Source organism: Chiloscyllium plagiosum, chromosome 26, assembly GCF_004010195.1.
Source record: "Chiloscyllium plagiosum isolate BGI_BamShark_2017 chromosome 26, ASM401019v2, whole genome shotgun sequence".
NCBI lineage: Eukaryota > Metazoa > Chordata > Chondrichthyes > Orectolobiformes > Hemiscylliidae > Chiloscyllium > Chiloscyllium plagiosum.
In genome coordinates this window covers 38,541,711-38,555,174 of record NC_057735.1, presented here as the reverse complement: position 1 = coordinate 38,555,174, position 13,464 = coordinate 38,541,711, and the positions used below count along the sequence as shown (strand labels likewise).

Genomic DNA, 13,464 nt, shown 5'->3' with positions numbered 1-13,464 from the left:
ATAAGCTCCTTCCCCCCACACCCCCCCCCCTCCCCGATGCATTGCAGTGCCTTTAGTTCATTAAACTCTGAGCCGAAGCTATTATCTGTAAGAAGTGTTTGAATAGCTGTGTTTATGTTTGCCCACATCAAAATGTTATCCTTGAACTACCACATAACATAGCTTCGACCCACTGCTTGTGCTAACATCCTTAATGAGATTTTAGTTAATTATTTAGGTATTTTATTCATTTAATTTGTAAATAAAATTTGTTTGTATGTGCCCCTGTGTTAACCTTACCGCTCGTATGTCTACTACAGTAAAACTTGTAAACGCATTAAGAAGGGACCGACCATTCAGCTCTTAATTTTGTGCTGCGGTCACTTTTTTCCGCCATTTTGAATTCTAATGGGGTTCCTGTTGAAGTTTAGCTGTTGCTGCAGCTGACCTTGAGCTTTTATCAGGACGCTCCATTACTGTCATTCACTGAGGTTTTGTCTGCTCCCCTCCCATTGCTTCTGTGGCTGAGCTTCCATCACCACCTCTCTTTGACCCAACCTTCCACCACTCACTCTAGCTCCCTTTTTCCGACCTTCCCTTCCTGACTTCTTCCTCCTCTACAACATTCCCATCAATTTGCTCCCTCTCAACTACAACCTCCCTTATTCTTTCCTCCCAAACTGTCCACCCAATCGACCCTTGCACCGTTCCTCCTTCCTTTTTCCTACCACTCCATTCTTGTATGCTGCCTCCGAGCTACCCACTTCTCCCAACCACCCTCTGACCCCTCCTGCCCTCACTATCCATTACTACATCCTTTCCACTCCTTCCCCACTCCACTCAACTCCAACTCTACAAGAATCCCTATGTCCCACATCTCTCAGCCCCTCTTCTTTTTCATTGCAGAACCACATGCCCCACTTTCTCTGCCATCTAGTTCCTTTCCTGTCATCTTATTCTCCATCAGTTTGCACCCTTCAGTGCCTCCTGTGCTCCCCACATCTCACTCCTTTCTTCCTCTGCTCCCGTAACACCTTTCTAACCCCACCCCCCATCATTTCTCTTATCCCTATCTCTCCTCATCCCTCCACTATCTGCTGTGTTGCTCCTATTTTTTTGCTCACCATCTCTAGCTGTCCCTTTCCTCTCACTCTTGTCCCCCACTCCTCCTCCTCTACTGCATCCCACTGCATTATATTTGAAGTCCTAGTCCAGTCAAAAAAAATCTGACTTAGTGAGCTTTGTAGCTGATTTTGCAAATATATCATCCTTTGTCAGTTTAGCAAAGATAAGCAAATTCATCGCAGTCATGCATTCATTTACTTTAATTTGTATTCCTGAGTTGTTGCACTTCCTTAGTGGAAAGCAATTATATTCACATAAATCAATCAGGTCGGGACATCAGGCAATGGGATGGAAGGAAACATTTCAGAGGAAACAACACAGATTTTGATTTTAACTTTCTCTTGCAAAACCCTTTGTTTCTTGCTGAAGTCCACACTTCACGTTCCCAGCAGTTAAGAGTTATGTTTAAAAAAAATGCACTTTGCAGCAATAAACAACCAGAGTTTGAGCTTTTTTTCATTCCTTCTGAAGTTGCCTCATTTCTCCTGACACAGTCCTAAGCTGTTCATGCTATTGAATGGTTGATGGTGTATTCTAATCAGTGCTAGGAGCTCAGAGGGGGAGGAGGGAGGATAGGGTGATAATAGTGTGAAGGGACCGAGCAAGGAGCTCAGCTGGCAGACAATGAGCACTGCTGCAGCATGAAGAGCTGATCATTAGGACTGAATTGGAAGCTCAGTTCCCTGCTGTATTATTAACATCGGAATAGAGGCAGCGAGTGCAGCTGCTTTACTTGGCTCGAGTGCAGAAGCAGCAGCTCTCATATGCTGCATACTGTATATTTAATTCAAATAAGTTAACTAGTGGGGACATAAGAGACTTTGGGTTATTTGACAACCCTTCCGCATGGCTATCATTCTGGATTACAAAGATCTATACAAAGTTGGAAAAATTGATATCCCTGAAGTCTGATTATTAATTCAGGCTTTTAAATATTTCTTGAATTTGGATCAACACCTGTGAGGAGCTACATTTAAGGGCATTTTGCTTGGATTAGTTGCCCCAACACATTGTGAGGGATAATGATGTGGCAGTGTCATATATCGTCCTCGGAGTGCCGCTGTTACCGCCTGAATGGTTTTTCCTTGCTCAAGCGTTTGCCGATCAATCTCTCAACAGGTTCAAGGATGCTGGAGCAGAGTGTCGGCCAGTGGCTTGAATCGATTGGGATGCAACAGTATGAAAGTAAACTGGTGCTGAGTGGGTTTGATGATGTGCGCTTCATGGTAAGTGCGCCCATCTATGCTCTTTAGTTAATTGTAATATATATCTTTATTTTTTTGCTCAATTTATATTTGTGATACGTTCCCGTCAAGCATTCAATTAATGGTTTGGAAATAAAGGTTGAAATTGATTCTCTAGTTCATAATCTTATCCCCTGGAAGACTGCAGTAGTACTTCTGTACTGCGTTCAAAAGTAATTAAACCAAGATTTTAAAAGTCACGGTGAAGCAATAAAGTGGTTGTCATTAACTTTTTTGCCAGCATCCCCAGGTATCTTTGCTTTTTCTGATAATGATGGATCATCTATTGATTCGTGAAGAGAGCTTGGTTAAAAATAAGATGGTGTTAACCAGATTTATTCTATAAAGTTAAACTTTCTCCATTGTCTGGAGAGATTAAACACATGTACATTCATGTTTCACAAACAAAAGCAAAAATTGGAAAAGCTCAGCAGGTCTGCAACCATCTGTGGAGAGAAATCAGTTAACATTTCGGGTCCAGCGACTCTTCCTCAGAATAAATTCATACTTCACTCTCACTGCTCTGCTAATATGGTTCTCTTCCCTCCTCTCAAGAACACAATCATTTGAAAAAAAATTGCAGTCACTATTTCTCACCATGCATTATATACAGGATTTTAGATGACTCTGAGATGGAGATGTAAGTCTTTCACAAATGTATGTTCCAGGCTTTCTTTGTTTTAAACTGATCATAGGTTTTCCTTTATAAAAATATCTGGATCTAAGCTTTCAAAGGAGAAACTTCATGGTAGTTACTTAGGAACACACCAGTTCTCAAACACAACATATCCTGAAGAAAGGGCAAAATCTCAGGTTTTGTTTGTAAGATGGTGATCTGATTTTAGACTAATAAACATCAAATCCTAAATAAAAACTGAAAGAACTGGGAATGCTGTAAATCAGAAACAAAACAGACGTTGCTGGAAAAGCTCAGCAGGTCTGGCAGCATCTGTGGAGAGAAATCAGAGTTCTGAGGAAGGGTCACTCAATTGGAAACGTTACCTTTGATTTCTCTCCACAGATGCTGCCAGACTTGCTGAGGTTTTCCAGCAATTTCTATTTTTGTTTAAGTATGCAGAGACCACTACTGATTTTTCTCTCCATATTAATAATTAGCGATGGCTAAACTTTTTGTAAAAAGTTCATTGTTTTTCTGTTTGATGCACAATAACTTAAACAGTTGCAGCAGCACTAATAAGTCAACAGTAAAGGGTTTATTTTGGCTTTCTGGGAGAGGTATTAGGAGATTGTTTTACAACATTGGTTATACAAAAATAAGTTGATATCTAATATCAAGCTGTGCATTGCAGCATTCACATTCCCATTTTGTGAAAGTCAAGAAAAACCATTACTATCTTTATCTGATCTTTGCACTAGTTAAGCCAAATTGAGAGATGTTGATCAGAAAGTAAAATGTTCTTCATTCCGAGAAAAATACATTTTCAGTGAAATCTGTAAAAGGTTTAACCTCTAAATCAATAGTTTCTGGTGTTTTTTTTTTAAGATTAAGCTGAGTAAAGGGAGTAAATTCAGTTGCCTTTCCAGATCAGACAAATCCTCTTGCTGCAAGTTTCAGTGAGCAATAGGCATTAAATTGTCTGCCACTTCAGTGGTCCTCCTGTTACATATTTAGCTACTGTTTCATACATTCGAAAGATAAATGTGGCTTAAAAATTCACAAGCATTTTTTGTAAACAAAAGAAATTCTTGAGTCAGCAAATCTGTTGCTTTCCTCCATGTAATAGAAGAAAGAGTTGGAAGTCTGCATTTTACCATTGGTGTTGAAAATGTTGCTGCCATTTTTTTTTTTAGTGAATTTTTAAATCTAACAACAAACTAGGCTTTGAAATTTAAGGCAATAAAACTACTAATACTTAGTAAGGAAGTTACAACTTAGATTGAATTTTAACATTTAAACCTAGTCTTTCATGAAGTGACAGATTATGATTTGGAATTTGAAACAAATCTAAACAAATTTGGTGTACATTACTGTGTTACATCTAAGCTATTTGCACTTGTCTGGTGAGATCGACTATAAACCTGGATCTGCATGTATATCACGGCAATACAATATTCAGCACTGAATTATTAAAGCTTCTGTGACATCATCTGTTTCATCAAACTTTAATTTATGAAAGTTGTGCTTATGTATAAGTGGCATTCCGATTTTAACTCAGCAAGCATTTACTTCATACTACATTATTCCTTTCTTCTTCTTCTTGAATATACTAGTGTAAGAGGGGCATGTGGGTACTCAAGCATTGGCAGCATTTCTGTAACTCACATACTACCTCATAGGAATTGGGCCACAAAGTTAAAACCCATTCCTACACAGTTGCCTTTGGTGTCCCTTGAGCATTTTATCTTAGACTGCACCCATTTTTCATCTGACATGCTGAAATCATTGATGACATCATCTGAAAATACATAATTTCTACATGTCTACTGCTGACACCCTGCATACGATCACATTTGTTCCTTTTCTTGACAATATGAATCATAGAATCCCTACAGGGTGGAAACAGGCCCTTCAGCCCAATAAGTCCACACCGACAGTACAAAGAGCAACCCATTCAGACCCATTCCCCTGACTAATGTACCTATCCTATGCATCCCTGAGCACTATGGACAACTTAGCACTACCAATTCACCTAACCCTGCACTTCTTTGGATTGTGGGAGGAAACCACAGCACCCGGGGGAAACCCACACAGACAGTCGCTTGAGGCTGGAATCGAACCTGGGTTCCTGGCACTGTGAGGCAGCAGTCTAACCACTGAGCCACTATGCCGTCCCAAATATGCTGAAGTTATTTGCAACCTCAAGGTCATACTTGACATTGAGATGAGCTGTCAACTACATATCTGTGTGGTCACGAAAAGCACATATTTCCCTTTCCATGACTTTGCCAATTTCTACTCCTGCCTGAGCTTTTCTGCTGAAACCTTCCTTGATGCCTTTGTTATATCCAGACCTGACTATTCTCATGCAATTTAGCCAGCCTTTCCCCAAATACCCTACATAAAATTGAGTTCTAAGCTCTGTTGGCTAGACCCAACTCTCATCAAATTCATCTATTACCCTTGTGTTCACTGCCCTATATTAATTCATGGTTAAATATTGCCTTAATTTTAATAAAAGCCGAAAGAACTGCAGATACTGTAAATCAGAAACAGAAATAGTGGAAAAGCTCAGCAGGTCTGGCAGCATCTGTGGAGAGAAGTCTGTTAATGCTTGATGTCTAGTGACCTTTCCTCAGAACGGCAACTTAATATTCTCATTCTTGTTATCAAATTTCTATCACCTCCAGTTATTAGATTAGATTAGATTAGATTACTTACAGTGTGGAAACAGGTACTGTAAATCAGAAACAGAAATAGTGGAAAAGCTCAGCAGGTCTGGCAGCATCTGTGGAGAGAAGTCTGTTAATGCTTGGTGTCTAGTGACCCTTCCTCAGAACGGCAACTTTAATATTCTCATTCTTGTTATCAAATTTCTATCACCTCCAGTTATCATACCCTCCAAGATATTTGTGTGTCTTTAATTGAGGCTTTTGAACATCTCTAATTTTAATTAAGTCTGTCATTGGTTTTTGTGCCTTCAGCTGCCTTGGCTGTAATCTCTAGAATTCTCTATCTCTAATTTTTTTCCCAGGAGCCTCCTTTAAACCTACCTCTTGGCTTGGAGTTTTTATAGTTTGTTATAAAGCCTTTAGAAATCATCTTAGCATACTTTTATTAAGACAAATATACAATATAAATGCATATTATTACATTTTATGGTTTACCATCTTGGTAAGAGGATATCTGCTTGTTCTTTTTGTAAACTTAGGTTCTATTCTGATCCCATGACAATATTTACTCCAATGCTTGTCTTGCTTTGATGCGTTCTGGAGTGATGCTAAATAAGAGTGTAGCTGAATCATTTCAGGTTATAATTCCAAAATAAACTATTTATGCATTCAGAGTCAAGATGTGCTGTTGGAAAAGCGCAGCCTGTCAGGCAACATCCGAGGAACAGGAGAATCGACATTTCAGGGTGAAGGGCTTTTGCCCGAAACATCCATTCTCCTGCTCCTCTGATGCTGTCCGACTGGCTGCACTTTTCCAGCACCAAACTCTCGACTCTGATCTCCAGCAGTTACAGTCCTCACTTTCTCCTATTTGTGCATTCAGTCTACTACAAGTTCATAAATAGTGATTAAATGTCACTTTCATTCACAATCCATCTTCCCACACCTTTCTGCTCTGTCAAGTTTGTGTTTTAATGATGAATGTTGTTCCAAGACTTGCAGCATTGATGTGTACATGGAAGAGTATATAGTTCATATGTTATAAGCTTGCCAGTTATGATTCAATATCTGTAAAACTTTGTTTAAATTTTGTTCAAGTTCTGTCACAGAGGTCAAATTAATATGCGTAGCATTAGGTGCAGTTTAACCTAGGAGTCATTGCAGCATGCGAAGGCATGACTCACCAATGGCAACCCCAGTAATTTTTGTGCATATTTTTAACTAATATTGAACTTGTTCAGGTATGCATAATTTAAGCTGTTGCTTTATAAGAGGTGAACTGCTGATAGAAAGTGGCACTGTTGAAATTTTTTCACGTTCAGGTTGCAAAGGATGATGTTTGAGCTGGCCAAGGTTTCCCTAGTGAATGGTTGGAAAAAACACATGCTTGAACTTTCAGTAAGGCAGCTTGTAGAATATAAAGGAACCTTGCTGGGGTATAGATGTTTATCCAGACATTTGTCTATAGTAAGATATAACAAAACTTTTACTTGCATTTAGACATATGAACATAAAAAATTGGAGCAAAAGTAGACTATTTGACCCCTCGGGCCCTGTTCTATCATTCAGTAAGATTATGGTTGATCCGTTTGTATTTGGAATTCACATTTTCATATACCCGCAATGACCTTGAATTCATGTTAGGTAAGGAAATCAATCTACCTATGCTTTAAAAGCGTTATGAATCGCTGTCTTCTGAGACACTGATAAACTGTCGCACAACCCTCAGGGGAAAAAATAATTCTCCTCGTCTGTGTCTTACAAGGATGACCCTTGATTTTAACATTGTGCCCTAGTTCTGGACTGACTCAGCAGAGAAAACGTCCTTTCCACCTCCACCTGTCAAGACCATTCGGGATATTACACTATTTGAAAATGGCTAGAGCAAAACTTTGAGTACAGGACTATATTTGTGGCGAATTCTGTGGTTTTTCTTTGGTGCCACCATAGAGCCATTTAAAAAAAACTAAAGGTCACAGTTTATGGATTTGATTTGTAACATAGAAACAATACAGACTCTTCCTTTATGTGTTTGTCAGATAATAAATTATTTTAAACTGCTATGACTCCACAACCATCTGATGAAGGAGCAGTGCTCTGAAAGCTAGTGCTTCCAAATAAACCGGTTGGACTATAACCTGGTGTTGTGTGATTTTTAACTTTGTCCGCCCCAGTCCAAACACCAGCACCTCCACATCATTTAATCAAGTATAGCAACTATTTTGCACACTCAGCTGCACTCCACAAACAACAATAAGTTGAATGATCAGCTGGTATACTGATGAGTTTTATTTATTGAGGGAGGTTTGTCAGTCTGACCATTGGGAAAGCATCCAGTCAAGAGTTAAATTGGATAAGAATTTCGGATTCATAGTATGTAACTCAGACTCAAACTTCTAACCCAGAACAAGACCACAATGTTTTTAATCCATTGTGACTTTTGTTCATGCTTAGAAATTTGTGAGCAGATTAAAATACATAATTTACATTCTAAACCTGACTTTGCATAATTGAAATATGATCGCTTTAAAAAATTGCATAAGTAATCTAACCAGAGCTGTAAAAGAAAACAACACAAAAAGATCATATTTCTAATTTTTTTCCAATGTGTGTATATATGTATGAGAGAGTGAGACAGTCGCATAGTAAATCACCAGATAGATGGAAGCAGAATGTATGTCATGCAAATTATTCAGCCAGTCCTGGTGAGTGAACATGAATTGGATCTTAACAGGTGTAATGCTGAATGCTATTACCATTGTCATTGGGAAAGAATATCATCAAACATTCACTATTATATGTGTTTTTCAGAAGAAATTAATGAGGACATTGTTCAGATTTTCCATTCCTGGCAATGTGGAAAACCTGAAGAGTTTTAATTGGTGTATTGATAATTTTAGGGCCCGATGTATAATGGAAAGACCCATTTCTGTTCTTGGAGAGACCAATAAGCAGGGGATTTTTTTGAAGTAATTGGTAGAAGGGTTAGACAGAGTTGAGAAAAACCTCATTACATTTTTTTGTTTCAAAACTTGGATATGCTAACATAAGAGTAAGTCATTCAAGCCCAGTCCAACATTCAATGAGATTGTAGCTCACCACATTCAATGTCATTTTCCTGCATTATCCTTGATGTGAGGTTGTTGACTTGATTTTGAATACCTTGATATTTTTAATGTATAAGAAATTATCAACCTCTGTCTTGAACATACTCAGTGATTGCCTCCATTACTTTCTGGAGCAGAGAATTCTAAAGATTTCACTCACTTCTGAGTGAAGTAATTAAGCCTAATTTCATTCCTGAATTGCCTGCCTCTATTTTGAAATTTCGTTGCCTGGTTCTAGATCCTGGCCAGAGGAAACGTTCTTCCTATGTCTAATCTCTAAGAATTTTCAATATTTGGATGGAATCACCTCTCATTCTTCCAAATGCCAGCCAAGTATAGGCCCAGTCTATTTCACTTCTGTTCATAAGAAAATTTCTCCTTCCTGGGGATTAGAACCTATTGGATTCCCTCTATGGCAAGTATGTATTTGTAAGGATATATATAGGTAAGGAGACAAAAACTGCACACAGCATGATCTCACCAAGGTTCTATATAATTGCAGTGAGAAATCTTCATTTCCATATTTGAATCCTTATATAATAAAGGCTAACATACAATTTGCCTCCTTAATTGCTAGCTGTACCTGCATGTTAACTTTGTGACTCACAAACAATGGCCCATGACCCTTTTGTTACAACACGGGGTAAACTCTCCTGTTTAATTTAAAACCAGCAAAACAGAAAAGATTTATCCTGTGCAGTAATCTGTAAAAATTCAACTGACCAAGAACTATTTAAAGTAAAAGTCAACAACTTTATTTCTTAAAGTATAACAGAGAATAATTAACTAACAACCATTTACAAGTCCTTACTCGAACCTATCTTTTACCTTCCCTTCGATAATACTAGTCTGCTAAAACTCTCAATTAAGATTTACAAAACCACACTTCTTATCTCAAAACTAGGCAGCTTTTGGTTCTTACATTTGGATCTTCCTGTGTTGTCTTTTCTTCTTAAGGAATCTGTTTCACAGGTTACTGATTGGAAAAAGGTACTTTTAAGAGAGCTATTTTTCAGGCAGTCTTTTACCCCCGTGGCTTGGCAGTTCTCCTTCCAACTGTTTAATTTTTTTCCCCTGGTCTTATACCCCAGACCATCGGATTGTGTCATTGGCTTTTAAGATTGTCAATATACTCAATTCAAACTGGATGGGAAGTTGGTATTTTTTGGGAGGAATAATTTAAACCGATTGGCCTAATTCAAATATGTTTTTTGATGTTTCCAGGCAACCAGCTACTCCAGTAGCTGGAGCACATGTTACATTGTGTCTTATTGAGAACACTTGGTGCTGTTACTGCCAGCTTTTAACTCTTAAAAGATATAGTTCACCCACATCTTTATAACACTTTTGAAGTTCAACACACCTCAGCCTCTTACCATTTAAAAAATACTTTTGTACTAAATTGGATAACTACACATTTCTTCATCTGACAATTTTTTTTTCTCACTTGCTTGGCCTTTTCAAATCTGCCAGCAGTGTCTTTGCTACATCCTCACAAGTTGCCAACCTGAGAATAATCCATTTATTTATACTCTGAGTTCAGCCTGTTAACCAGTTTTTAATCCATGTCAGTAAATACAAAGTGCTCTATTTTGTTTGGGATCTTATTGAAGGCTTTCTGAAAAGCTAAATATACCGCATTTCCTGGCTCCTCTCTACATATTCTACGAGTTAACATCCTCAAAAAAGTTGTGATTTTCTTTTATAACCCATGCTGCCCTCCAAACCTGTAATTATTTTCCTAAATTCCTGTCACATCCCTTAATATAGAATCCAGCATTTTAACTGCAACTGATGTTAGGCTAATGGATCACCAGTTCCCTATTTTCTCTCTCCATAGTAGTTATAGTTGTCACCTTCAGATCTTCAGGGACCATTACAGCGTTTATCGAATTTTGAGAGGTGATAGCCAATGTCCTGCATCCAGCTTTCTTTAACACTTGAGGATATGATATGGTTGCGACTACAGAGACATGGCTGCACGGGTTACCAAGGATTGGAAATGAATTTCCAGGGGTACTGATTACTTAGGAAAGGCGGACAAAAATGGAAAGGAGAAAATTGATGCAGTAGTGCAGAAGGATGTTAGATCAGAAAATAATCATGTGGAATCTGTATGTGTGGAGATGAGAAACATCAAGTGGCAGAAACCATTGCTGGGGATGTCTGTTGGCCCCCAAACATGAGTAGATATAAAAGGAAAGGCATTAAACAAGAAATCAGAGATACATGTGATAAGAGTACAACTTATGAGTGATGTTAATTTACATATAAATTGGACAAACCAAAATAGCAGTGGTATTGTGGAGGAGGATTTTCTGGAGTATGTACGTGACAGTCATTTTAGATCAATACAATGAGAAAACAAGCAGAGAACCAGTTATGCTAGACAAGGTAGTGTGCAATGAGAGAGAATTAATTAACACTTTTCTTGCGCAGGGTCCATTGGGGGAGTAGCTATCATAAAACTTGAACTAATATAAGATGGGAAGTGAAGTAGTTTAATCTGAAAAGAGTGTTTTGAATCTAAACATTGGAACTAAGAGTATGTGGCATAAATTGGCAAGGATGGATTGGGAAACCTTGTTAGAGGTTGATGAGGAGAAGGCAGTGGTTCACATTTAAAGAACGTGTAGATGAATCACAACAATTATTCATTCCTGTCTGATACAGAAAAAGAGGAAATGTGGCTCATCCTTGGCTTACAAAAGAACTTGGGGATGTTATTTGATCCGAAGACGAGGCATTCTGAAATTGCCAGGAAAAACAACAAGTCTACGAATTGAGCGTATTTTAAAATTTAGCAAACCAGGGCAAAGCATTTGATCATTGAGGAAAATAAAGTATGAGAGCAAAATTACAGGGAGCATAGAAACTGACCATAACACTTCTACAAGTATGTGAAGAGGAAAAGGATTAATACAAATGTATGTCTCTTCACTCAAAAGCTGAGGAAATTATGATGGGGTTCAAAGAAATGACAGAAGAGTTGAACATACTTTGTGCTCTCTTTAGTGAAGACAGAACTAAGTAACCTGCCCCAGAAATTTAAGGTAACTAAGGAAATCAGTTTTAGTAAGAAAATGGTGCTGGGAAAATTAATGGTGTCTAAATTAGACTCTTCAGCAGGACCTGATAATCTATAATCCCAGAGTGCTAAAGGAAGTGGCCCTGAAAACGTTGGATGCATCAATGGTTTGGAGATATTCCTATAGATTGAAGAGTGGCAAATGTAACCTCTAGAAATCGTGGATGCATTGGTGATCATTTTCCAATGTTCTATAGATTCAGGATCAGTTCCTGCGGATTTGAGGGTGGCTAATGTTGTCCCACATTTTAAGAAAGACAGGAGAGAGACAACAGAGAATTATAGACCAGTTAGTCTGACCTCAGTGGTGGGAAAAGTGCAGGAGTCAATTATAAAGGATGAAATTACAACACATCTGGATAGCAATAAGAGGATAGGTCAGAGTCAGCATGAATTTATGAAGGGGAAATCATGCTTCACTAATGTTCTGGAATTTTTTGAGGATGTAACTTTGAAGATGGACAAGGGAGATCCAGTGGATGTAGTATACCTGGACTTTCAGAAAGCCTTTGATAAAGTCCCACATAGCAGGTTAGTGAGCAAAATTAGGGCACATGGTATTAGGGGCAAAATATTGACATGGATTGAAAATTGGTTGGCTGATAGGAAACAAAGAGTAGTGATAAACGGCTCCCTTTCAGAATTGCAGGCGGTGACCAATGGTGTGCCGCAGGGATCAGTGCTGGAACCGCAGCTATCTACAATGTACATTAATGATATAGATGAAGGTATTAAAAGTAATATTAACAAATTTGCTGATGACACAAAGCTGGGTCAGAGTGAAATGAGAAGAGGATTAGATTACTTAGTGTGGAAACAGGCCCTTCAGCCCAACAAGTCCACACCGACCCGCAACCCACCCAGACCCATTCCCCTACATTTACCCCTTCACCCAACACTATGGGCAATTTAGCATGGCCAATTCACCTAACCTGCACATTTTTGGATTGTGGGAGAAAATCGGAACACCCAGAGGAAACCCACGCAGAGAATGTGCAAACTCCACACAGAGTCGCCTGAGGTGGGAATTGAACCCGGGTCTCTGGCGCTGTGAGGCAGCATTGCTAACCACTGTGCCACCGTGCTGCCTGTTAGGAGAATACAGGGTGACCTGGACAAGCTAGGTGAGTGGACGGATGCATGGCGGATGCAGATTAATGTAGATAAATGTGTGATTATCCACTTTGGTGGCAAGAACAGGAAGGCAGATTACTACTTTAATGGAGTCAAGTTAGGTAAAGGGACAGTACAACGAGATCTAGGTGATCTTGTACATCAGTTAATGAAAGCAGGCATGCAGGTACAGCAGGCATTGAAGAAAGCTAATAGCATGCTGGCCTTCATTACAAGAGGGATTGAGTATAGAAGCAAAGAGGTCCTTCTGCAGCTGTACAGGGCCCTGGTGAGACCGCACCTGGAATGTTGTGCACAGTTTTGGTCTTCAAATTTGAGGAAAGACATTCTGGCTATTGAGGGAGTGCAGCATAGGTTCACGAAGTCAGTTCCTGGAATGGCGGGACTATCTTACGCTGAAAGATTGGAGCGACTGGGCTTGTATACGCTTGAGTTTAGAAGGCTGAGAGTGGATCTGATTGAGACTTATAAGATTATTAAAGATTGGACACTCTGG

General features: G+C 38.9%; 1 protein-coding gene across 12 annotated transcripts in view; it reads left to right on the top strand.

The window, feature by feature from the left end:
* LOC122563265 (ankyrin repeat and SAM domain-containing protein 1A-like) overlaps window positions 1–13,464 on the top strand; it is a 355,050-nt gene that overhangs the window by 246,235 nt on the left and 95,351 nt on the right. For all 12 annotated transcript variants that reach the window (XR_006315548.1, XM_043716916.1, XM_043716914.1 and 9 more), the window contains one exon: window positions 2,224–2,330. Coding sequence is in view for 11 of the 12 variants with exons in the window: in XM_043716916.1 (XP_043572851.1) it covers window positions 2,224–2,330 (107 nt within the window). In the remaining variant the exon portion in view is untranslated. The remainder of the gene's footprint in view (window positions 1–2,223; window positions 2,331–13,464) is intronic.